Source organism: Aedes albopictus, chromosome 1 (assembly GCF_035046485.1).
Source record: "Aedes albopictus strain Foshan chromosome 1, AalbF5, whole genome shotgun sequence".
NCBI lineage: Eukaryota > Metazoa > Arthropoda > Insecta > Diptera > Culicidae > Aedes > Aedes albopictus.
The window spans coordinates 9,375,815-9,400,215 of record NC_085136.1 but is presented as its reverse complement, the minus strand read 5'-3'; the positions used below and the strand labels follow the sequence as shown (position 1 = coordinate 9,400,215).

The 24,401-nt window shown below is 41.9% G+C and overlaps 2 protein-coding genes across 5 annotated transcripts in view; one reads left to right on the top strand and one right to left on the bottom strand.

Moving 5' to 3' along the window:
• Window positions 1–23,019, bottom strand: part of LOC109413251 (solute carrier family 25 member 35) — a 34,162-nt gene extending 11,143 nt beyond the window's left edge. The window contains exons 1-2 of one of the 4 annotated variants that reach the window (XM_062843390.1): window positions 22,945–23,019; window positions 10,559–11,321 (exon numbers count right to left, since the gene is read on the bottom strand). In XM_062843390.1, coding sequence (XP_062699374.1) covers window positions 10,559–11,273 — 715 coding nt within the window. In that variant the 5' untranslated portion in view covers window positions 11,274–11,321; window positions 22,945–23,019. Of the gene's footprint in view, window positions 1–10,558; window positions 11,322–11,512; window positions 11,712–22,944 lie in introns of those variants that run through there. The other 3 variants (XM_062843399.1, XM_062843393.1, XM_019686985.3) reach the window with 3 other exon arrangements.
• LOC134284480 (uncharacterized) lies at window positions 4,473–6,678 on the top strand. Its single transcript, XM_062843381.1, has 2 exons — window positions 4,473–6,553; window positions 6,631–6,678. The coding sequence occupies exons 1-2, from the start codon at window positions 4,871–4,873 to the stop codon at window positions 6,661–6,663; spliced, it is 1,716 nt and encodes a 571-aa protein (XP_062699365.1). The 5' UTR covers window positions 4,473–4,870; the 3' UTR covers window positions 6,664–6,678.
• Window positions 23,020–24,401: the final 1,382 nt, after the last annotated feature.

Genomic DNA, 24,401 nt, shown 5'->3' with positions numbered 1-24,401 from the left:
ATTCCTCGGCATGGGTCGCTTGACACCTTGGATTAGCAGTCCTATTCTTAGCCGGAAACTACACAGGATTGTTAATACCCTGGACTACCGTCCGTGTTGCAATAAATATCGGGCCTTGCACTGTTGCCGCAAAGCCGTGAAATGCTCTTCCGCGTCCGTGATCTCGATTAGGGCTTTGATCTTCAGAGTTGCTTCCGCGATGAGTGCCCTCACCATGACACCTTCGACAAGAACCACTTCCGCCGGACAATTGTGCGGCGCCTCTACAGGTTTTGTCGCGCTTGAGCTCGAGGATCATTTCGCCGGTATGAGTATGTACGTCGAACACTGCCGTACGTCGGTGTAGAATCATCTCCTGGAAGCTTCGGTCCCGTTCACTCGTTTGAATACATCAATGCCTCTTCGTTGAATTCCGCTCTTTAACTGAATTCCCCGTTCAAGCTCCGCTTCGATTTCCGCAATCTCACTGATATTTTTTTTCGTGTATCCCGTTTGTTATTAACATCGCTGCCACTTTCATATTCAATTTCATAACTCTACTTTAGGTTTCAAGATGCACGATCTTGACATCGCTGCTCATCGCCTTCAAGACTTCCAAGTACTTAGACTCGTCCATCATGATGACAAGCGCGTAACCCGTTTCTCGCTTGGCACCCGCCATCCTGGCGTTTCTTTGGCTTAGCGTCCCCAAGCTTTTGATACTCCTTCTTCCTCTGTTCCTGCTGTTATTCCTCATGAAGTTTTTCCTGAGATTTCATCCAAAGGTTTTCGGGATGCCTCTGCGGTTTTTTTTATTTTTTTTTTAAATTTTTTTTTGGATTGAGTTTTCTTGTGGTGATTCATCTGAGATTTCCCTTAGTATTTTCCGGGATGCTTTACAGAATTTGCATCCCAGAATTTCTCTAGGAGATTTTCCCAAGAAAGAGACGAACCAGCCAAGGGCTGAAAGTCTCTCAAATAAAGATAAATCAATCAATAAAATCGATCCAGGAGATTCTCCTGGTTTTCATTTAGCAGTCTTCTGAGATATATTCAATGATTCCTTCTGGGCTTTACCCTGAAGTTCCTGAGACTTTGCTTAGAGTACGTTTGGTTACAGAGACATCCCACGGAGCTTTCCCAATATGACTTTCAGGATTCTTCCAGGAGTTCCAGCAGTTTCATTCGCAGTATCTCTGGAATTCCGTGTGAGAAATTGCAGGAGAAATCTTGGAATGAATCGGCAAGGTATTCCGAGCGACACGATTAAAAAAATCCGAGGAGGAACTCTGAGATGGTTCCTGGTAAAATCACCAAACGAAATTCCGGGCAGGAACTCCGAGAGTAATTCATGTTCTGAAACCGGAGAGGAAATTTGTAAAATACCGTACCTCAATTCTGGATCAACCAAGAGAAATTCCGGAAACAGCACTGCAAAAGTTTCGGAGGAATTTTTGGAGAGCCCCGTGAAAATTAGAGGAGGAACTATTGAAAAGCAAGAAAACCTGCGAAGAACCGAGAGTGCAATAAGAGTCAACCCTTGTTGACATAAGAGAAATTCGAAAAATTGTTCCAGCCTTATTTCTGAAAAAAAACCTTCTGATTCTTCGTTAAATTTGCATTTCAGCTTTCCAGAGAAATTTTGTAAACAAAGATTTCCAGGAATTCTGGGTAAATTTCAAAGCAAATTCTTAGAACAATGCACAATGGGAAAAAATAGGTATAAAACGCGAATAAATTCAATATCTCTGCTCGGAGTGGATGGATTCGAATGAATTTTTGACACAAACGTCACGTTTCTTTTGTGTTTCCTTTTTTTGTTGCGATTCCGCTGACGGTTTGACCAGTGCTACGCCGTCCGGATAGCAGTGGGATACGTATAGCATCAAGCAGTGTTCAAAATTTCAAGTCAATTGGTTTTGGATTGAATGAGTTATAGCGAAAAACTGTCCAACATACCAGCCACTGCCCAAGTGGCTCGGTACCCTTAGCTACGCCGCACACTGGGGCAGGATTGAAAATACACGGAAAAAACCTCTAGCTCGTCGAGATGTCGAGATACGCACTTGGTGTCTTCAGAGAAAATATTTCTATGAACAAGGTCAATATTCTGAATGGTAGCATATTTTTCTTACGTTATTCGCATAAAAGTCCTATAAGTCATTTTGGCCATCTAGCGGTATGGTGTCTTCGGCAAAATTGTTCGGCTATTTATGCTGAAAAAGTTTGCCGAAGACGTCAAATTTCCAAAGCCTACTGTTCTTGAGATATTAGTCGTTTTATAAAATACCTACCTAAGATCGAGTTTTTTCATTAAATTACGTTTGTAAACAAATTTAATGTCCGTTTTCGAGTTATAATAATGAAAAATACTAAAATAAAACATATGTAAAATAAATTAGTTGGAAAAAACAAAATATGCATTGATTTTTCATAGAAAGTTCCTGAAAATCACGCAAAATGTAAATAGGACGTTCTTGCAGTCGGGCAAGTTCGGGCAAGTTTATTCATCGGCGATCACCTAAAAAATACATAAGCTTTCATGTAAATTTTTTTCACCTACATGATATTTGATGATTTTTTTTAAATATCGTTCAAAGTTTACTGTTTTGTGTGAAATAGTACAACATTTTTGCACATATTTTACCATGTTGTGTGTTGCCAAGTGAACCATGAGAAGTATAAATGCAATCTAGTTACAGGTTTAGTCATTTTTAAGCTCCAAACAAATTGTAAAACACAAAAATGTCCTAAACACGCCATTTAGCCTTGGTTTTATCATTATCTTATATAATTTTATTGAATAGAAATATTTTTTGTGTGTTCAGTGATCTAAAAACTCACTTTTATTGGCGTTTCGGACATTTTTGTGTTTAACCATTTGTTTGGAGCTTAAATAGGGTATGTGTGCCATCAGTAATCTCACGCTCCCATATTCATCCTATTCGAAAACTAGCGATTACGGCACCGATTGATTTCGTTCTTTTTGTTTTCATGGGTGCTCACTTTTAACAAAAAATACAAAAATAAGAAACAAAACAAACAGCGCTTCAATCCTTTGTTTTTCGTAGGATGAAAATGGGAGCCACGTGCTTAATAAGGGAACGAATACCCTATGACTAAACTTGTAACTAGATTGCATTTATACTTCTCATGGTTCACTTGGCAACACACAACATGGTAAAATATGTGCAAAAATGTTGTACTATTTCACACAAAACAGTAAACTTTGAACGATATTTAAAAAAAATCATCAAATATCATGTAGGTGAAAAAAATTTACATGAAAGCTTATGTATTTTTTAGGTGATCGCCGATGAATAAACTTGCCCGAACTTGCCCGACTGCAAGAACGTCCTATATACATTTTGCGTGATTTTCAGGAACTTCCCAAGTAACACACTTGTCACTGAAGAGTCACGGCGGCGCAGGTTTTTGTTGCGCAGAAGTCACTGTGACTTACTTCTAACAAATAAACACTTACTTGCTAGAATTAAGTCACAATGACTTCTGCACAACAAAAACCTGCGCCGCCGTGACTCTTCGGTGACAAGTGTGTTACTTGGGTTTCTATGAAAAATCAATGCATATTTTGTTTTTTTCCAACTAATTTATTTTACATATGTTTTATTTTAGTATTTTTCATTATTATAACTCGAAAACGGACATTAAATTTGTTTACAAACGTAATTTAATGAAAAAACTCGATTTTAGATAGGTATTTTATAAAATGACTAATATCTCAAGAACAGTAGGCTTTGGAAATTTGACGTCTTCGGCAAACTTTTTCAGCATAAATAGCCGAACAACTTTGCCGAAGACACCATACCGCTAAAATGAAAGATGGCCAAAATGGCTTATAGGACTTTTATGCGAATAACGTAAGAAAAATATGCCACCGTTCAGAATATCGACCTTGTTCATAGAAATATTTTCCCTGAAGACACCAAGTGCGTATCTCGACATCTCGACGAGCTAGAGGTTTTTTCCGTGTATTTTCAATCCTGCCCCAGTGTGCGCCGTTTGCGTGTGGTTCCAGAATCAAACAGTGCCCAAGTAACATTTTGATGACTAATTGGTCTTTTAGATGTTTTTAAAACCGTCATGAAACCTTATAACTTTTTTTTTTGGTTTTATGATGGTTCTGATAATCTCTTCTATTACTAAAAAATGTTACTTGGGTGTGGTCCCATAATTTTGTGAGAAATAATGTGACGTGCATACGCGACGAAGTTGAGACTTGGAGTAAGTTCGACTGCGCTGTAATGATGTTCACATGGAGATGGCAGCCCAAGTAACAATTCCATTGCTGATTGGTTTTGTTTGATTTTTATTAGGGTTTTATTACAGCAATAATCAAAACTTACAGTTTTATGACTACTTTTATAAAAACCATTAATGAAATGTTTTATAGTATACTTGAAGATATCCATAAATCCTGATTTTAAGAGTAAACAAAACTCTCCGATATGTAAACCTTGGGGGTGGAAGCTCAGGTAAAATATTATCTCCTGGGCGCCCATTAAAAACACCACCCCCGGCGAAGACTGGCGCTCGAGCCTGGCTATTTAGCACTGTAGTTGGAGGAAATGCCAATGCAGAACCCGTAGCTTCCGGGAAGGTAAGCCCAGCTCCCTGGGTTAGTGGGTTGGTGTCAGGCCCTGCGAGCCAGCCGTAAAAAAGACTAGCACCGGAAAATCAACAAGAGAAGAATGCGAACCGATACCAATGGCGACGACCACAGCGACGAAAAGGGACTTGCGATTGGAAGCTCGGTACGTGGAACTGCAGATCTCTCAACTTCATCGGGAGCACCCGCATACTCGCCGATATACTGAAGGACCGCGGGTTCGGAATCGTAGCGCTGCAGGAGGTGTGTTGGACAGGATCCATGGTGCGAACGTTTAGAGGTAATCATACCATCTACCAGAGTTGCGGCAACACACGTGAGCTGGGAACAGCTTTTATAGTGATGGGCGACATGCAGAGGCGCGTGATCGGTTGGTGGCCGATCGACGAAAGAATGTGCAGGTTGAGGATCAAAGGCCGATTCTTCAACTTCAGCATAATAAACGTGCACAGCCCTCACTCCGGAAGCACTGATGATGACAAAGACGCATTTTACGCGCAGCTCGAACGCGAGTACGACCGCTGCCCAAACCACGACGTCAAGATCATCATAGGGGATCTAAACGCTCAGGTAGGCCAGGAGGAGGAATTCAGACCGACGATTGGAAAGTTCAGCGCCCACCAGCTGACGAACGAAAATGGCCTACGCCTCATCGATTTCGCCGCCTCCAAGAACATGGCCATTCGTAGCACCTTCTTTCAGCACAGCCTCCCGTATCGTTACACCTGGAGATCACCACAACAAACGGAATCGCAAATCGACCACGTTCTGATTGATGGACGGCACTTCTCCGACATTATCGACGTCAGGACCTATCGTGGCGCTAATATCGACTCCGATCACTACCTGGTGATGGTTAAACTGCGCCCAAAACTCTCCGTTATTAACAACGTACATTACCGGCGGCCGCCCCGGTACGATCTAGAGCGACTGAAGCAACCGGATGTCGCCACCGCATACGCGCAGAATCTCGAGGCAGCGTTGCCGGACGAGGGTGTGCTCGATGTGGCCCCTCTAGAGGACTGCTGGAGTACAATGAAAGCAGCCATCAACAATGCAGCCGAGAGCACTATCGGGTACGTAGAACGGAGTCGACGAAACGATTGGTTCGACGAGGAGTGCAGAGCGGTTCTGGAGGAGAAGGATGCAGCGCGGGCGGTAATGCTGCAGCATGGAACCCGACAGAATGTGGAGCGATACAGACAGAAGCGGAAGCAGCAGACCCGTCTCTTCCGGGAGAAAAAGCGCCGCCTGGAAGAAGCGGAGTGCGAGGAAATGGAACTGCTGTGCCGTTCACAGGAAACACGCAAGTTCTACCAGAAGCTCAACGCATCCCGCAAAGGCTACGTGCCGCAAGCCGAAATCTGCAGGGATAAGGAAGGGAGCCTCCTGACGGACAAACGTGAGGTGATCGAAAGGTGGAAGCAGCACTTCGACGAGCACCTGAATGGCGAAGAGAATGTAGGCACGGAGGACCAAGGCAGCAGAGGAAATGACTATGTTGGTGCAGCAGAGGACGGGAACGAACCAACTCCCACGCTGAGGGAAGTTAAGGATGCCATCCACCAGCTCAAAAACAACAAAGCGGCTGGTAAGGACGGTATCGCAGCGGAACTCATCAAGATGGGCCCGGAAAAGTTGGCCACCTGTCTGCACCAGTTAGTAGTCAAGATCTGGGAAACCGAACAGCTACCGGAGGAGTGGAAGGAAGGGATAATCTGTCCCATCCACAAGAAAGGCGACAAGTTAATGTGTGAGAACTTTCGAGCGATCACCGTTTTGAATGCCGCCTACAAAGTGCTATCCCAGATCATCTTCCGTCGTCTTTCACCTAAAGTAAATGAGTTCGTGGGAAGTTACCAAGCCGGTTTCATCGACGGCCGGTCGACAACGGACCAGATCTTCACCGTACGGCAAATCCTCCAGAAATGCCGTGAATACCAGGTCCCAACGCATCACCTGTTCATCGACTTCAAAGCGGCATACGACAGTATCGACCGCACAGAGCTATGGAAAATTAGGGACGAGAACAGCTTTCCCGGGAAGCTGACTAGACTGATAAGAGCAACGATGGACGGTGTGCAGAACAGCGTAAGGATTTCGGGTGAACTATCCAGTTCATTTGAATCTCGACGGGGACTACGACAAGGTGATGGACTTTCCTGCCTACTATTCAACATCGCCCTGGAAGGTGTTATGCGACGAGCCGGGCTCAACAGCCGGGGTACGATCTTCACGAAATCCAGCCAATTTGTCTGTTTTGCGGATGACATGGATATTATTGCCAGAACATTTGGAACGGTGGCAGAACAGTACACCCGCCTGAAACGTGAAGCAGCAAAGGTCGGACTGGTGGTAAAAGCGGCTAAGACAAAGTACATGCTGGTAGGTGGGACTGAGCGAGACAGGACAAGCCTTGGCAGCAATGTTACGATAGACGGGGATACTTTCGAGGTGGTAGAAGAATTCGTCTACCTCGGTTCCTTGCTAACGGCTGACAATAACGTGAGCCGTGAAATACGAAGGCGCATCATCAGTGGAAGTCGTGCCTATTATGGGCTCCAGAAGAAACTGCGGTCAAAAAAGATTCACCCCCGCACCAAATGTACCATGTACAAGACGTTAATAAGACCGGTGGTTCTCTACGGACACGAGACGTGGACGATGCTCGAGGAGGACATGCAAGCACTCGGAGTTTTCGAGCGACGGGTGCTAAGGACGATCTTCGGCGGTGTGCAGGAGAACGGTGTGTGGCGGAGAAGGATGAACCACGAGCTCGCTGCACTTTACGGCGAACACAGTATCCAGAAAGTGGCCAAAGCTGGAAGGATACGGTGGGCAGGGCATGTTGCAAGAATGCCGGACAACAACCCTGCAAAGTTGGTGTTTGCTAACCATCCGGTTGGTACAAGAAGGCGTGGAGCGCAGAGAGCACGATGGGCGGACCAGGTGGAGCGTGATCTGGCGAGTGTTGGGCGTGACCGAGGATGGAGAGCTGCAGCTGCAAATCGAGTATTATGGCGGCAAATTGTTGATTCAGTATTATCATGAATTTGATGTTAACTAAATAAATGAATGAATGTAAACCTTCAGGCATTCATTATTACCACAATAAAACTGTTCAAACTCTCAACAGATGGCGATCCGTTCGATTAGTAACGACATCTGTTGGTAGAAAAGCAAAAACTACGACACTGCTAGGTTTATTGCGGTCATCATAAAAGTAAACTTGCTTTCGTTTCATTTTCGCTAATTTTGGTTGTCGCCATATTAAAGAATCAACTGACATGAATAGAAAATAGTTAATTTTGCTCAAATAAGCAATGAATTGATAGTTTGCCACCATTTCCATAACATGCTCACATAAATAAATTGTTTGAGCTGATTTTTCTTGTGATTCGAGATAGTTTTACTCAATTAACAAATTAATTTATTTCATTCCGAGATAATAATATTCACTATTTCCGAAGCGCATTAATTTTATGTTTCTGCAACCCCAATATTCACGGTAAAGTGGAATGTGCATAAGCCTACCACCTCAATAAATACTAATATATTACTTTGAAATGATCGCTTCCTACTTACGAATCATGTATCCTCCTGAACTTTACGTGCCATCAAATAAGCTCCTTTGCATCTTGAGCTGTCATAGTTTTTGTTGAAAAAAAAAAAACAACAACAATCATCATACACATGCAAAATGGTCATTGGCAGAGGAAGCTTTCAGTTAAAATCTGTGAAAGTGCTCATAGCTCATGATCATTTTTCATAGGAAAACTAAAAAATTACGTAGAAACAATAACAATATGGCAATAGACCGGCCCACATTTGTATAGCGAGAAAGAAAAGTTGAAAAAAAATCACGGGGCACCCTCCATAGCCGCCTATGATGTAGAGCGCAAGTTTCGAACAGCAAACACGTGCTGCATGCAACCACCAAGAATAAACAGGGGAAGATGTCCTCATCCTGCTTCCGTTAGCTGAAACCGCAACTAAATTAAATTTTATCATTATATGGTCTTCTACAAAGTTTTTCCTTAGGGTATCAACTATTATTTTTTCAATCATGAGCCAAATCAAACTCTTTCAACCAGCGTGCTGAATGAGAGACTGGAGGTCATCAAATTTCCCATATATTTGGACTGAAGACCCCATGCAAACCTTCAACTCATTTGCGCCAGCTCAGTTTTAAACCGATAGAGCTGAAATTTTCACAGATTGCTCTTTTCATCCAAAGGCACGATTCTAGAGGGTGCCCCATGGAATTTTTCGACATTTTTGTACTTGGGCCAGTCTAATATGGCAACACTTGTTTCACAAGAAAGATGCATAATAGCATACTGAAAAAGTGTTCAGAACATCAGAAGTCATGAAAACCTCATCCAAGAAAGATATAGAAGACTTAGTGGTTTTTCAAGGTTTGAAAGGGTTGTATATACTAAATTTATTATATATCGGTTATTTAAAAGATAGAGCAAAAATGTCTTCGGCAAAATTTTTCTGCATGATATTATCTACAACTTTGCTGAAGACACAATTTAGTTATCGTGGCTTATGTGGAAAATAGATTTTTTTATCTAACTTTTGAGTAAACTTATCAAAGAACAAAACTTATCAAAAGTTGCTCCTAAGAATTTGTAACAATTTTGCAGAATATCACATTATATAATTTTCACATTTTCACATTCAAAATGCTCAGATCGTATTTTTCGCTAATTCAACCACTGTGGCATGCGGCGCTTATAATAAGTGAAAGTAACTTCTGAATGGACATCCACCCTTTCTGACATGGGTATCTGAATCTTCAATGGAGCTTTTACATTCCAGCTACTTAAACTCCCAAATTAAAGCTCTTTGCAGTACCATCTGAATGATACTGTAGAAAGATTTCTTCCATAATATCACTGCCGGAAAGTCAGTGGGTAATAGTTAGATCACGATCGCATACACAAATCTTAATCTCTGGAAGAGTTCTCCGTTTCCTGCTGAGTTAGATAGAATGCATAATAAATTCCAAAAAGTGTTAGTGGTTTCCATCGGAATACATCATAAGCATCCTCAGCCACCTCAAACCTTATACAGGCCGGACTCGATTATCCAGGGTCAAGTTCTGAGACTTTCCAAACATATATCTGGAGAACGGAATGCTGTAAAAAAACTTTAGACATATCAAGCTAACCTTGATTAGTAATCAGTCAAAGTTTCAGCTTTGTAGAGCATTCCATTCCTCAGATATATTTTTGGGAAGCTTCGGAACCTGACTCAGGATAATCAAGTCTGACCTGTAGTAGAGTACATGCATCAGTTTCGGTCAGTCGTTCCTTTTGGCTGTACAGGCCAAGTAACATAGCCTATTGCGATTATTCACTAGATATTATTGTTGTATACGGATGGTAAAATTATACTTGATCAAAACATGGTAAACATTAATTTCCCAAAAACAAAATTGTCCCTTATATGTCTACTTTGGCCACACAACACCCATAAAAATACAAGCGACTCGCCAAAATAGAAACCGGAGTTAGAAATGTGTCCAAAACAGACACAGCGTTTCTATTTTGGCAAGTGCTTCTTTTAATGTAAAATCTAAGTGTTTGCACGGTTCCAACATATTGTTTTCCACAAATTATAGATTGAACACTTTCTTTTAACACATTGGCACAGATCCCATGGTATTGAAAGATATTCCAGGGAACAGACACTGTGCTTGCATATAGTTTGTTGGAGACATCGTTTCTATAGAAGTATGGAATTTTGGAATGAAGTTCCCGAACAAAAAATTTCCAAGTAAATGTTGCAGATTTTGTAAAATAAATTGGAGCTTTGCGACCTATAATTTGAAGAAAATTCAATGGAAGAATTAAAAACCGAATTGGTGACAACTGGGAAACAGTCAATTTTTGACCCTTCAATATTAGTTGTTTTCAAAATGGATACAACTTCAATTACCTTGATTAAACAGCCTCGTTGCAATCACATCGAACGGCGACATAAACACGCAGCAAAAGAACCCACTGAACATGCTGGCAGCGAACGCCGTAAACGCCACCGACTGCTGGAAGAACTCAAACTGCACAAAGAAATCCTTAAAGCTGGAGAAGGTCGCCAGCTGTGCTGACGATCCCACGGCCGTACGCGTCACGATTCCCGGATAGCCCCGCCACAGGCCTTTGATACCGTAGGTCCGGTAAATCCCGGCCAAGGCGTCCATCGTTCCCGTGTGATTGTGCTGGAAACCGACGGCGTACTTCCCGTGCGAGGTGGCCTGAATCTGCGTCTTGATCATGTAGAGCGGGCAGGCCACCGTCGCTCCGATCACTCCACTGAACCCACCCCAGTAGATCGAGTACATCAACGTGCCGAACTTGCTGCTACCTCGAGTCCACTCGTAGTTCTCCGCCGTCTGGTAGATCCCTAACCGGATGCTGTTCATCGTGAATTGGAACGCCAAAGCCGATACAAGCCCTTTCTGCAGCCCGGATATGCCTTCCGCCTTGAGGATCGATTCTATGGACTTGAAGATCGATCTGTATGGATTGCGTTGCGTCTTGGACGCAGCGTCCATCAGTTCACCCTGCAACTGCTGCCGGGTCTTGATGACGTCGAAGGGATTACTGAACAGCCCGGCGCAGGTCGCCGCGAATCCTCCAAGCAGGAAGTCCATCCCAACCGATGACGATTGCTCCGGCGGCGGTAGACGATCGTTCGCGCGCTGCAATTCGATAAAGTCACATCAGCCGTAATTATGTAATTTTTCACTTGGGAGAAAAACTAATGTAAATCGTGATGAGGCGTTTCATGAGCCGGTTAGGTGGGCGACACAAGCACGTGACAATAACTAGATGTTCATTCTCATGCGTCCCGAGATGGAACCCAATGGCCACACACAGAGAGAATAAGCACCTTCTAAACCAGAGGAGCGCACTTATCTAGTATATGTACGTTCTGGTTCTCCCTCTATCACAACACTAGCGAGCTATGAAGGAAGGGTAGCTGACCAGAGTCTATTTTTGCAATCTGCATCATCCGCTAAGCGCAAATCACCACAAACAAGTGCATCGGGTTCAGATGATGTTAGGTTTGGCAAAGCATGCCAAGAAATTTTCACTTTTCGGTTTGGTCGCCTGATTCTATACAAACGAAACGATCATAGCAAACCGCGGCTGGGGATCGTGTGTGGGAAAATGGCGAGCAAAACACAAATTACGATGAGAGATTATGTTTTCGAATGTACTAACCATTATGATGAATTTGAGAATTCGAATTCAACGCTGGATGGACGGAAACCACTGCATGTTGGCGACTCCAGTTATTTTACAGGACATCTTGATGCCCTACTGTCAAATTTACGAAAAACATGATTTTGATAAAAACTCTACTAAAGATGCTTTTCTTCACTTTTGTATTTTCTAAACAAATACTTTTACCACCAATGCAAGACTACAGCTGAAAGAGGAAAATCATGGGAAAACGAGAGTCTGCGCACTAGCGGCTACTTTTTGAAATTAAAGCTCGCAAAAAGTTTCCTTTTTGCGGAAACTTTTTTGCTGAAACAGGACTAGGGTGGGTCTGTAGAGTATGCGATTCAGTGATTTTTTTTTCGATTATTGAGTACGCACAACTAGGAGATGGATTAGTTCCAAAAAAATCGATTTAAAGCACGTGTTTTGTCACAGAACGTTTTACTATGCATATGAACAAATATTGGTGACATAAAATTGAATAACAATCGAAAGATTCTAAAATTTTAGGGCGAAACAAGGATAACAAGAAAATTGTCAGCCTTCACATCGTATCTTTGATTTTTACTTGGAAAGAAAGTTAGAGATACTTAAACCAGTACTTAAAAAGTAGGGTAATTCGCCAATTGCTGAACGGTTAGCACTGAATATGTTGTTATAGAAGAATATCCAATGAACGTCTAGATTCAGTCATTTCTTATACTTTCCATTGAGTTTGGATTTTGTTAAATTTCATTTTCTAAGAGAAAATAGAACATTTCTAGTGGAGGTCTGGAACTTTGATAGATTTTCATTTTCAAGTTTTTGGGAGTTTTAGAAGGGTTTTGAAGAGGTTCACAAGGGGTTCTTTGGGGCTTCTAAGGGGGTTTCAATGATGTTTCAAAAAGGAATTTAAAGGCACATTAAGGTTCTCTTGCTTCTGAGGGTTTTCTGGGAAATCCAGGTGGGAAAAAGGGGGATTTTAGGAAAATTCAGAGGGGTTTCAAGGTGTTTCAAGACGTTTCAGAGTTTTAGGGGAACGCCCTTGAAATCTCCTAGTATGCCCCAGAAACTAACTGCAATTTCCTGCGGCCTCTAAAACAGCCCTGTGAAGTCTTTTCAACCCCCTTAAAACCTATGCAAAACCCCTCAACCCACTGAACCCCCATGAATCACCCTAGAAACACCGCTTAATCTCCCTGAAATTCCAAGAAATGCCTATGAAACCCCCTGGAACACCCCTGAACTCGAACGCCACTGGGGTCCCCTGAAACCCCATGAAACTCCACGGCGTGCCCTAAAACCGTTGAAAATCTCTGAAACGCTTCTGAAACCCCCTGGAAGCCCCTTAGAACGCTCCTGAAACTCGATGGAAGGCCCCTGAAATTCATGGATTTCTTAGAACATCCCAGAAACACCTCTGTTACGCCTCTGAAACCCCATGAGACACCCTGGAACACCTCTAGAACGCCCTTGGGACCCCTTGAAACCTCCTGAAGCACCACTAAACACCCCTCAAAACTCCTGGTACATCTCTGGAACGCCACTGAGACCCCTTAAAACTCCCTAATGCATTATGGAACCCTCTGAAACCATCTGGAACATGCTGGAATGCTCCTGAGACCCCCGAGAGCTCTTGAAGCCCATTGAAACCCCCTGGAACACCTTTGGAACATATTTGAAACTTTCTGGAACCCCACGAAACGCCAATGAAATCCCCTGAGACTCCCTTGGAACCATGTGAAACTCCTCGAAGCACCATTAAACCCCATGAAACCACAAGGAACACCCTTGGGACCCCCTGAAAGCCCTTGAAATTCCTTGAAAACCCCTGGAATGCCTCTGAAACAAATTTGAAACCCCCTGAATCCCCACTGAACGCCTATGAGACCCCCTGGAGGTGTTCCAGAAAGCTCCTGACATCCCATGGCACGCTAATGGGACCCCTTGTAACACCCCTTGATTGCCCCTTGGGACCCAGATGATAAAAATATTCAAATTCAAAGTGTATGTAAAGAATGAAAACAGTATAGTTACATTACACGAAAAAGCAATTGAATGGAATGTTAAATTGAAGTAAAAACTCCTTCAGAAATTTCGTCAATGGTTCCTTCAGAAACTCCTGCAAATTTTCTCTGGAAAGTCCAAAAGGGGATTCTTAATGAATTACTAAATGCATGTTCCCAGAGTTTCATTTAAGGAGAACCTCCGACAAGATTCCTCGTTGGAGAAAACCCTGAAGGAACCCTTGGCAAACTTCCTGATGGTACATTCCTAAATTTTTGTACAAATTAAAATAAGATAGGATTTTTTTTGGAAGACTTACTGAATAAATTCGTCAAATACTCCTGAAACAAATCCTCGATTAACATCATGAAGCAATCCTTGCAGAGCTTGCAGAAGAAACTCTCAAAGAACTTCACAAATAAATTATTGAGGAAATTCCTGAAGGAATCATTGCGGGAAATACTGTGGAACAATTTTTATTCGTTTTTTTTTAGGAATTCCTGATTGAGTCCATCTTTAGTGACGTATCTGAAGGAAGAAATCAGTAATCCTTATACGAATACTCAAAGAAATACTTAAAGAGATACATGCAGGAATTTCTTAAATGTTTCTAGCAGATATTTTGAGATTGTTTTTTTTTCGTAGAAATCGGAAAAAGACACTCTGGACGAATTTTTACGAAAAGGCGTGGATAATTTGCTCAAGGAGTTCAATTTTTTTATCAAGAAGTTCCTCTCAATAATTTCTTAGAATTTCCTTCAAGAACTTCTGCAGGATTTTTTCTAAAGATTCCAGATTTTTTTTTTTAATTACTACACGATTTCTATGGAACATTTCTAGAAAAACCGTAGAGGAATTCTTAGAGGATCTGGTGAAGGAATTACTGAACAAAAAACCTTGCGGGAACGCCTATATAAATCCTTGGGGTAATCTCTGAAGAAATCCATGGAGAAAACTATGGAGGAATTCCAGGACAAATTCCGAGAAAATCTTTGACGCACACCTTACTGACAACGATGCCATTTTTATGAGTGTGTTCATAAATTTCAATTATCGCTTTTTCGAAACAATTCTGCTAATGTCAATTATTGATAATATGGAATGCTTATCCAATGGCTTTAAAATCAAAAAGCGACAATGGCATCGAAAAAAAGTTCGATTTTAAGTTGTGACTTAATAAATTCGTGAGTATTTTGGCCTCTGTGTTAAAGCCCTTTCCGATGCGTTTCAAGAGGATTAAGGGTCGTTGTAGAGGGATTCAGGGAGAAACCTTTGGGGCCTCATGAGTTGCCTGTATCACTCCATGGAGTACCCTTGGAACCCCATGAGGCTCCCTAAAACGCCCCTGAGTCCCTCTAGCACTTCCATGGAGCGTTCTTGATACCCAGTGGAGCTTCCTTAGACCCCTAGAACGCCTATGAGACCCTCTGGAGCCCCCAATATATTGGTAGCTAAATGGCGATACCAAGATCAACATAGGTGCATGGATCAAGAAGGGGAGGGGTACCTTTGCGAGCTTAACTCATTAACGCCCGAATTATGCCACGATCATGATCAACGTCTGATTTATGTGCTGCCGTTCTACGCATAGTTGTCCCATGTTGAAAAACTTGAAACTGAGAAAATTGCGATTTAAGTTTCAAACAGGTTTTTCATGTTTTTTGACCAAATGGTGTAACAAATCGGATTTAAGTTTTCATAGTATCGTTAGAAATCGCTTATGTTTTCATGCCTGAAGTATTTCCACTCAAATATTTTAAAAAATATGGTATTTTTAGCAAAAACTTTATTAGTGGGACTGTTATGCCTAGAAATGTGGTCCTGTTGGCGAAATTTCTACGCACGATAATTAGTCGTCTCTTTTCACGCTCGATGTGGTCTGTTCTATACTTTTTAATTATATTTTTTAATAACAAACAATGTTAGCTTCTCTTATAACATTATAAGACTCTCATGCATAAGGCTCAAATGACTCGAGGCAAAACGGAGCCGAAAGACAACAAAAGAGTGACCTCACATTTTAACACTTTCTTAATAATCGGTTAAGTAGGAACTAGGTGAGTGAGTTGATGAAAAAGGAGTTGATTAGTGAATTGATGAAAGGATGAATGTGAGGTGCTCCAAAATTAAGTGAGTTGGTGAGTGAGTCAGTTACGAATTAGGAAAGTCACAGCTAACAGGGAGTTGCCCCGTTAATTTTAATGTGTTGATAAGAGAATTATTAAATTGGTGAGTGTCTGTGGGATAGTAAGTGAATGAGTTAGTAAGTCAGTGAGTGACATAGTGAGTAAGTGAGTTTGTTGGTTTATGAGTATGAGAGATCTGTTCCGTAGAAGTGGGTGCATTAGTAAGTGAATTAGTGAGTTTGTAAGTGAGTTATAAAGTATGGGTTTCGTGGCCGTGCGGTTAGCAGCGCCAGCCATTTAGGCGTGTTGATATCCACGTAGTGTGACTTCGTTTCTCACTCCAGTCTGAGGAAACTTTCCATCAATCGAAGAATTCTTCATTGGGCCACTGGGTATTGTACACTCAAATCTCCATTAAAGAAATAAGTCGGGGTTATTTAAATGTATTCATTACGTAAATGGATTCATTTTTTTACTTAAATAGCTCTTCCATTGCAGTTTACGTCGAAATATATACATACAGTATTATCGAAATAAGCGATTAGAACGTTAGGCCAAAAATGTTATAAGGTCGGAAAAGTCATTAGGCCGAAAATGTTGTTAGGTCGAAAAGGTCACCAGGCCGATATATCGTTTGGTCGGAAAAACGTCGTGTGTCCGCAAAATATTGTTACATACATCAAAGTATTTATATGGCCGAATAAGTCATTAGGCCAAAAATTTCATTGAACCGGATTGGTCATTAGGCCAAAAAGGTCTTTAGGCCGAATAGGTCTTTAGGCCGAAAAGGTCTTTAGGCCGAAAAGGTCTTTAGGCCGAAAAGGTCTTTAGGCCGAAAAGGTCTTTAGGCCGAAAAGGTCTTTAGGCCGAAAAGGTCTTTAGGCCGAAAAGGTCTTTAGGCCGAAAAGGTCTTTAGGCCGAAAAGGTCTTTAGGCCGAAAAGGTCTTTAGGCCGAAAAGGTCTTTAGGCCGAAAAGGTCTTTAGGCCGAAAAGGTCTTTAGGCCGAAAAGGTCTTTAGGCCGAAAAGGTCTTTAGGCCGAAAAGGTCTTTAGGCCGAAAAGGTCTTTAGGCCGAAAAGGTCTTTAGGCCGAAAAGGTCTTTAGGCCGAAAAGGTCTTTAGGCCGAAAAGGTCTTTAGGCCGAAAAGGTCTTTAGGCCGAAAAGGTCTTTAGGCCGAAAAGGTCTTTAGGCCGAAAAGGTCTTTAGGCCGAAAAGGTCTTTAGGCCGAAAAGGTCTTTAGGCCGAAAAGGTCTTTAGGCCGAAAAGGTCTTTAGGCCGAAAAGGTCTTTAGGCCGAAAAGGTCTTTAGGCCGAAAAGGTCTTTAGGCCGAATAGGTCTTTAGGCCGAAAAGGTCTTTAGGCCGAAAAGGTCTTTAGGCCGAAAAGGTCTTTAGGCCGAAAAGGTCTTTAGGCCGAAAAGGTCTTTAGGCCGAAAAGGTCTTTAGGCCGAAAAGGTCTTTAGGCCGAAAAGGTCTTTAGGCCGAAAAGGTCTTTAGGCCGAAAAGGTCTTTAGGCCGAAAAGGTCTTTAGGCCGAAAAGGTCTTTAGGCCGAAAAGGTCTTTAGGCCGAAAAGGTCTTTAGGCCGAAAAGGTCTTTAGGCCGAAAAGGTCTTTAGGCCGAAAAGGTCTTTAGGCCGAAAAGGTCTTTAGGCCGAAAAGGTCTTTAGGCCGAAAAGGTCTTTAGGCCGAAAAGGTCTTTAGGCCGAAAAGGTCTTTAGGCCGAAAAGGTCTTTAGGCCGAAAAGGTCTTTAGGCCGAAAAGGTCTTTAGGCCGAAAAGGTCTTTAGGCCGAAAAGGTCTTTAGGCCGAAAAGGTCTTTAGGCCGAAAAGGTCTTTAGGCCGAATAGGTCTTTAGGCCGAAAAGGTCTTTAGGCCGAAAAGGTCTTTAGGCCGAAAAGGTCTTTAGGCCGAAAAGGTCTTTAGGCCGAAAAGGTCTTTAGGCCGAAAAGGTCTTTAGGCCGAAAAGGTCTTTAGGCCGAAAAGGTCTTTAGGCCGAAAAGGTCTTTAGGCCGAAAAGGTCTTTAGGCCGAATAGGTCTTTAGGCCGAAAAGGTCTTTAGGCCGAAAAGGTCTTTAGGCCGACAAGGTCTTTAGGCCGAAAAGGTCTTTAGGCCGAAAAGGTCTTTAGGCCGAAAAGGTCTTTAGGCCGAAAAGGTCTTTAGGCCGAAAAGGTCTTTAGGCCGAAAAGGTCTTTAGGCCGAAAAGGTCTTTAGGCCGAAAAGGTCTTTAGGCCGAAAAGGTCTTTAGGCCGAAAAGGTCTTTAGGCCGAATAGGTCTTTAGGCCGAAAAGGTCTTTAGGCCGAAAAGGTCTTTAGGCCGACAAGGTCTTTAGGCCGAAAAGGTCTTTAGGCCGAAAAGGTCTTTAGGCCGAAAAGGTCTTTAGGCCGAAAAGGTCTTTAGGCCGAACAGGTCTTCTGGCCGAAATGGTATTTTCGAAATGACCTTGTTCTATACCTGACGTCCTCTTCGGCCTATTGATTTTTTTCGGCCTAATGACCTTTTCGGCCTAATGGTCTATTTTGCCTAATGACCAACAAAGCATACAACTGATTAAGCTTTTGCATTAATTTTAAATGACTAGAAATATGTACATATGTATGTATCATTGAAATAAAATATGTTTAGAAATACAACAGCTTAAGTTTTCAAAACATGGGTCATATGAATAGGAACCCCAGCAAAGATTGGGAGTGATTTGCCATTAGAGGCTTCATGCTTCATGTATCTTTATTTGAATATGAAGGGTCAAAATGCCGTTGGTAATGGTACGGTTCTATATTCATCCTATTCGAAAACAAACAGTTACGGTACTATGTTCACTTTTAACACAAATACAATAATGAGAATATAATCCTTTTGGCCTCTATCATTTGTTTTACATATGCACAGAAAGCAGCTTATCTACGACACAACTTACTAACAACAGTTTACTCAAGAATTCACTTACTCATCAAGTATCTGAGCGTCTAGGTCGCTTGTTTATCAAGTTACTCAATAACTCATTAACACATTCATTCAAAACAGTCACTCATCTACCCATCAGCCCATTAAGAAATCAACTCACTTATCAAAACACTCGCTTATCATCTTACTCATTAACTCATCAACCCACACAGTTACAAAATCTCGCTCACCAAGTCACTCACTTACTCTTCAATTCGCTTACTCGGTTGATCCCTCATCAATTGATATATTGATTGCTTGTTCAGTGCCTCTAGCAGTTCATCTTCGATTTGGGCTTAACCCAAAAGTGTTCTTTTTATTTTCTAAATATCCGATAACTAAGCCACTCACTTACCGACACACTAATTCAACCAAATTATTGGGATAACATAGTGAAATAAAAAAGTGAAACTTATCAACTCACTTACCAACAATATTTCAAGTTTCTGAAAATTTTCACATATACCAGTCATTCAATTCAGCAACCTCTTTGTCATTATATTGGATCGGCTTCGCCATGCTTCACGACATTTGAGCCTCTCAATTAGGTGTTTATGTTTGGTTTATGAGCTCAACGCGCATTGCAGCAATATGTATTTAAATCCAGATTGCAACTGCAAGTTGCAAAGAAATGTCAGTTATTGTTTAACTGGAAAACAAGTTTTGTTCCAGCTGGAGCGTAATGCCAACATAAAGAAGGGTTAATACCATGCAGTATTGAAATAGCCATGCTATAAGGTGAAGCCAAGTTACTAAAAATGCTTATTGTATCGGTTTTACGTAGAAATTTTATAGTGGGACTGTTATGCGTAGAATTTCAGTTGTGGGACAGACATGCGTAGAAATTCAACAGTGGGACAATTTGACTTGACATGCTTTTCATTGAGTCTTCGAATAAAGTATGCTATTTTTTGACGTTATATGAAAATATACGTATAAATAGAGCGCCTGGTGCAAAAAAGTCAAAATCGTCAAAAAGTAACATGGGACAACTATGCTTATAACGGCAGTGTGGTGTATCTCAAAACCATAAAAGTCATTTAAATAAAAATCTACTCTTGTACCGACTTTTCGAACCCTCTTAGCAGAATACCCTCTAGAATGAGTGTAATCAGTTTTGTGCCTTTTAGTTTCGCCCTAATAGCTTATCCTTTGACAGATACGCGTATTTCGACTACCACTTGTAATCTTCCTCAGTGTCAGTTATCCACTGAGTTGGATTCAGATGAAAATTTAAAATAAATCAGTTCATCATCAGTCTTGATCAACACAAGTTTACAATTTCCAATACTCAGTAGCGGCACCTATCCAATCAATTACATAGTTCAATTGGCTCATTGCATTGCTTTTGATACCCTGACCAATTTTGCCGAAGACGACATTCTTATATGTTGTCTGATTGTCGAGATACAGAAGCTTAAAACTTCTCACTAGCACCACCTAGCGGATATATTCAAAATCAACTAGCTTGTTATCGGATAACTCTTTATACCCAATCAAAATTGCCCAAGGCAAAGTTCTTTTTTATGGCCCGATTCTCGGTATGCAGAAGTATGAAATTTTCAAGACTAACTAGCGCCATCGCCGCCATCTTGCACTTGAACCTAGAATCAACTAGTTCACAGCCGGATAGCTGATGATAATGATCAGCATTGCCGAAGACGAAAATCTTCCATGCAGTCCGATTCTTGAGAAACAACAGTATAGAATTTCTAAGACTCACCAGCGCCACCTAGCAGATGAACCAAGAATGAACTTGCTTACTATTTGATAGCTCTTGGGGTCCTGATCAACTTTGCAGAAGACGAAATTCTTCTATGCTGTTTGATTCTCGAGATTCTGCAGTTAAGAATGTCTTAGACTCACTAACGCCACCTTGCGGATAAGCCTTGAATTAAATAGTTCACTATCGGATAAATCTTCTGGTCAATTCTGCCGAAGATGGAATTCTTCTATGGGGTTTGATTCTCTAGATACAGCAGTTCAGAATTTCTTAGACTCACTAACGCTACCTAGCAGATAAAACTTGAATCAACTAGTTTACTATCTGATAGCCCTTGATGTCCTGATCAACATTGCCGAATACTCCGCACTTAACCTAGGGGGCGATTTCTTCACCCTGGCTTAAGCGTTATGCCAGGTTTAACTATATGGGTAAGCCTGACTTATTACGGGTTAAGCCGAGCCTAATAAATCGACCCTAAGAATGGTTTCCACTTATACCAGCGCAATGATACTGTCAATGACTGTTGATAAACGCCTTTCGCACAAGGTTACCAACATTTTTTTTCACTCAAATTAAAGTATCAAAACTATGCCGTAATGTGCCTCGGTGTGCCGCACAGCACGTAAGACGGTGTCCTTGACACAGTGTTCCGAGCGACTACTCCTTACCAGAATCTCCCTGAAATGCCTCTGAGACCCCTGAGACTCCCTTAGAACCCTTGGACCCCCTCTGAAATTTCCTGAACCTCTTGAGACCTCGAAGTATCGCCATCGAAACCACCACGTATTCCTCTGCAACCCTCTCGGACCCCCTGAAAGGCCCATGAGACCCCCTCAATCACACCCGAGACCTCGTAGTACTTCCTAAACCTATATTAAGCCCCTGAAACTCTTCTGAATTACCCTGAAACGCCCCTGAGACTCTCTGAAGCTCCCCTGAAACCCCCCCACCCCTCAAATCACCTGGAACCACCTGAGATCTCGTAATGTATCCCTTGAAACCTTCTGGGAGCCTTTGAAACACCCCTGAATCTCCCTGAAATGCCTCTGAGATCTCCAGGTACCCCACTGAAACGCCCCTGCAACTTCCACGCAGTTTCCGCTATTATTACATTTTCTTATGCACAATATTGATTGGTTGTGAAAACCTGTCCCTCTTTTACTCCGTGGCATAAAAACAGGTGCATAAACCAAAAGTGCATAAAAATAACCTAACCTGAAAGTCTCTTAAATAAAGACAAATCAATCAATCAATAAAAATAACCTGCATAAAAAGAGGTTTCAGTGTATTTTATAAAATGTTGCAACTTTGGGCTAAGTTTTCATAAAATCTTTGGTTAAGTTTACATATCATCAGCTTCTTGCTGAGGTAATCTTTCAACCAGCACACGTTTCTGAATAATACATAAGCAGAATGAGCTATTTTGTACTGTGTATCATACTTCAACTTGTTCAATCAAACAGGCATTGTAACAGCAAATTTGGTTTATTGCATACCCGAGTAACAGAAGTAGCCGAATAACAGTTTCTTAAGCTAAAATTTGTTTAAGAGCCACTTATTCAACTCTTGTACAGCAAAAATGTTTGTTGGGTATTTTTCACGAGCAACAACGGAATGACAATAAAATGCAGTTTCCAATAGCCGGCCTGCTGCGATGCTAAATAAAAATACAACCTTCACAATTACTCTGCTACCACTTTTGGCAAATGCCAACTGCCTACGCAGCTCGCTGAGTCCTATTAGCAGATAGCACTTTAGGAGCTGAAATGAAACATACTTCACGGTTAGCATAGCGGTTTCGCGAACCGGAGCAACGGGGAACCGCGTTAAGGCTCAAGCATCCGTCATCATTTTTTGGAAAATGAAAAGCAGTTTTCTCGCTGTAAATCAAAACATCGACCATAAAAATATATTCACTGCATTCTATTCCTCATGTGAAGCACAGTGAATATATTTTCATAGCGAAGACTTTTGTTTTGAAAGAAAAAACTGCTTTTAAATGTTTGATGATGACGATGATTTCAATGACGAATTGTTGAACGTTAAACGTGGCAGACGGTTTGAAAACACAGCCGCTCTCGCGCATGGCTTGCTACGATTTTTTACAAATCCAAATGAATTAATGTGGCAAGCTTTAACAAAGCACTTGTTTAAAAAATCTTGTTTCAAATACAACTGAAAATTTGCGAAGTGAGTGGCAGCATATCAGACTGTAAATAAGACCACGAACAAACGAACGCTCCTCAATGAATATGCGGAACCAACACTTCATCACTTCCGGAAGAAAACATCTAATCAAGTGGTGTTGTATCGCGTACCGAAGAGCAAACAAACACAAGGGTCCACAGCCACACGCTTCCGTAAAACTTTCACTAAGCTCACTTGAACAAAACTGTTACTCTGTCTGTCGGGTTGCGTGGTGCCATCAACCGTTTTATACTTTCACCGGAATGCAAAGGAACACGTCTCAGTTGATAAGAAATCGCAGCCATCTGCGCTCGTCGCACAGCCCACTGGGCTGCGATATCCATACCTTTATTGTCTGATTATTAAATACACATTATATTCGTTATTTATGATGGTCTAGACACTCCAAAACAAGGTATCGGATGTTTAACTTCTGATGAAATAGAAATTCGTTTGATTTGGGATGTAGACGTGGATTGCTATCCGGATATTCGCTTAGAACAGTTACTCAGAGGAGGGTCAGTGTCAATCGATGATTTGTGTTGTTATGACGAGAATTTGCTGTTAGCGCGACTGGGATTTGAACTTACGACATTCGTTTACAAAACGAATGCGTGACCCTCGAGACCACGTGACCACTCAACCTGTATGTCTAGATACATTTTCCTCAATCCAAGGTTTTACAAGGGCGATGTACAACATTCCTTCCCTAGTCCAACATCAAACGACCAACACTCGGAACATCAAAAGCCATTTGCCATGTGGTTATTAGTATACTCCCAGCAAGCAATCACGTGATATTTTAATGTGCTAGAACCTCCCCCCAACAAAAGCCAACAGTCAAAAAGCCGTTGACACAATGATCGTTTACCGGCGCCGTCTAGGTACCAACATCCAGGAAACGGAATGGAAAATAGCTTCTAAGTGCCTGTTTATTAATACATGAGAGTGTGAATCCCAAAATACCGTCCCCGGCTCTGTGCGTCCCTTTGGGTCCATTCTGGGCGCAAACGGAAACATTTCCCTTCCAGTTCGGCACGCTCGAGTGTGTCAATGTCTATGTGACAAATTTCGGTCCTCGTTTTTTGCCGGAAAATCTCTAACTCAAATAGTTCCTTCCCGGCCTCGCCTCGTTCTCCTCAAGCTCAAACAACGGCGACGATGACGAGATTGAATTTCCTTCCGTGAAAGAGGCACTTGGGGTGTGTTTAATTAAAGCCGAAATAGCTCCTCGCTCTATCTGTCTGCTAGTAGAAGTGGCAAAAGTTAGTCGGTCCGGCAGATATGGGCACATAGTTGGCACATCCGCTATCGTTCAGCCGCTGCTGGCTGCCTTTGGGTCAAGTTCGGCGAGCCAAAAGATGAAATATATCACTCAACGACCATTAAAGATAAACACTTGACTGTTTTCGATGGGTAGGATGTTTAATGCGATCATAGACTACGTTGCGTTATCTGTTCAAAAATAGAAATGCTTTCTGATGTCCGACTTGACTGAGCGTATGGAGAGATATGCATAAATAAATTGGTGTGCTCGATCCATGTTATTATTTTAAACAGGGGGCTCAAGGGGGCGGGGGTGGTCACC

Bases quoted from the DNA above. Each gene is read 5' to 3' on its own strand.
- LOC134284480 (XM_062843381.1), top strand. From the start codon at position 4,871: ATGGTGCGAACGTTTAGAGGTAATCATACCATCTACCAGAGTTGCGGC. The intron at 6,554-6,630 runs GTCCCAACGCAT...ATGGAAAATTAG, and splicing joins AGAAATGCCGTGAATACCAG to GGACGAGAACAGCTTTCCCG.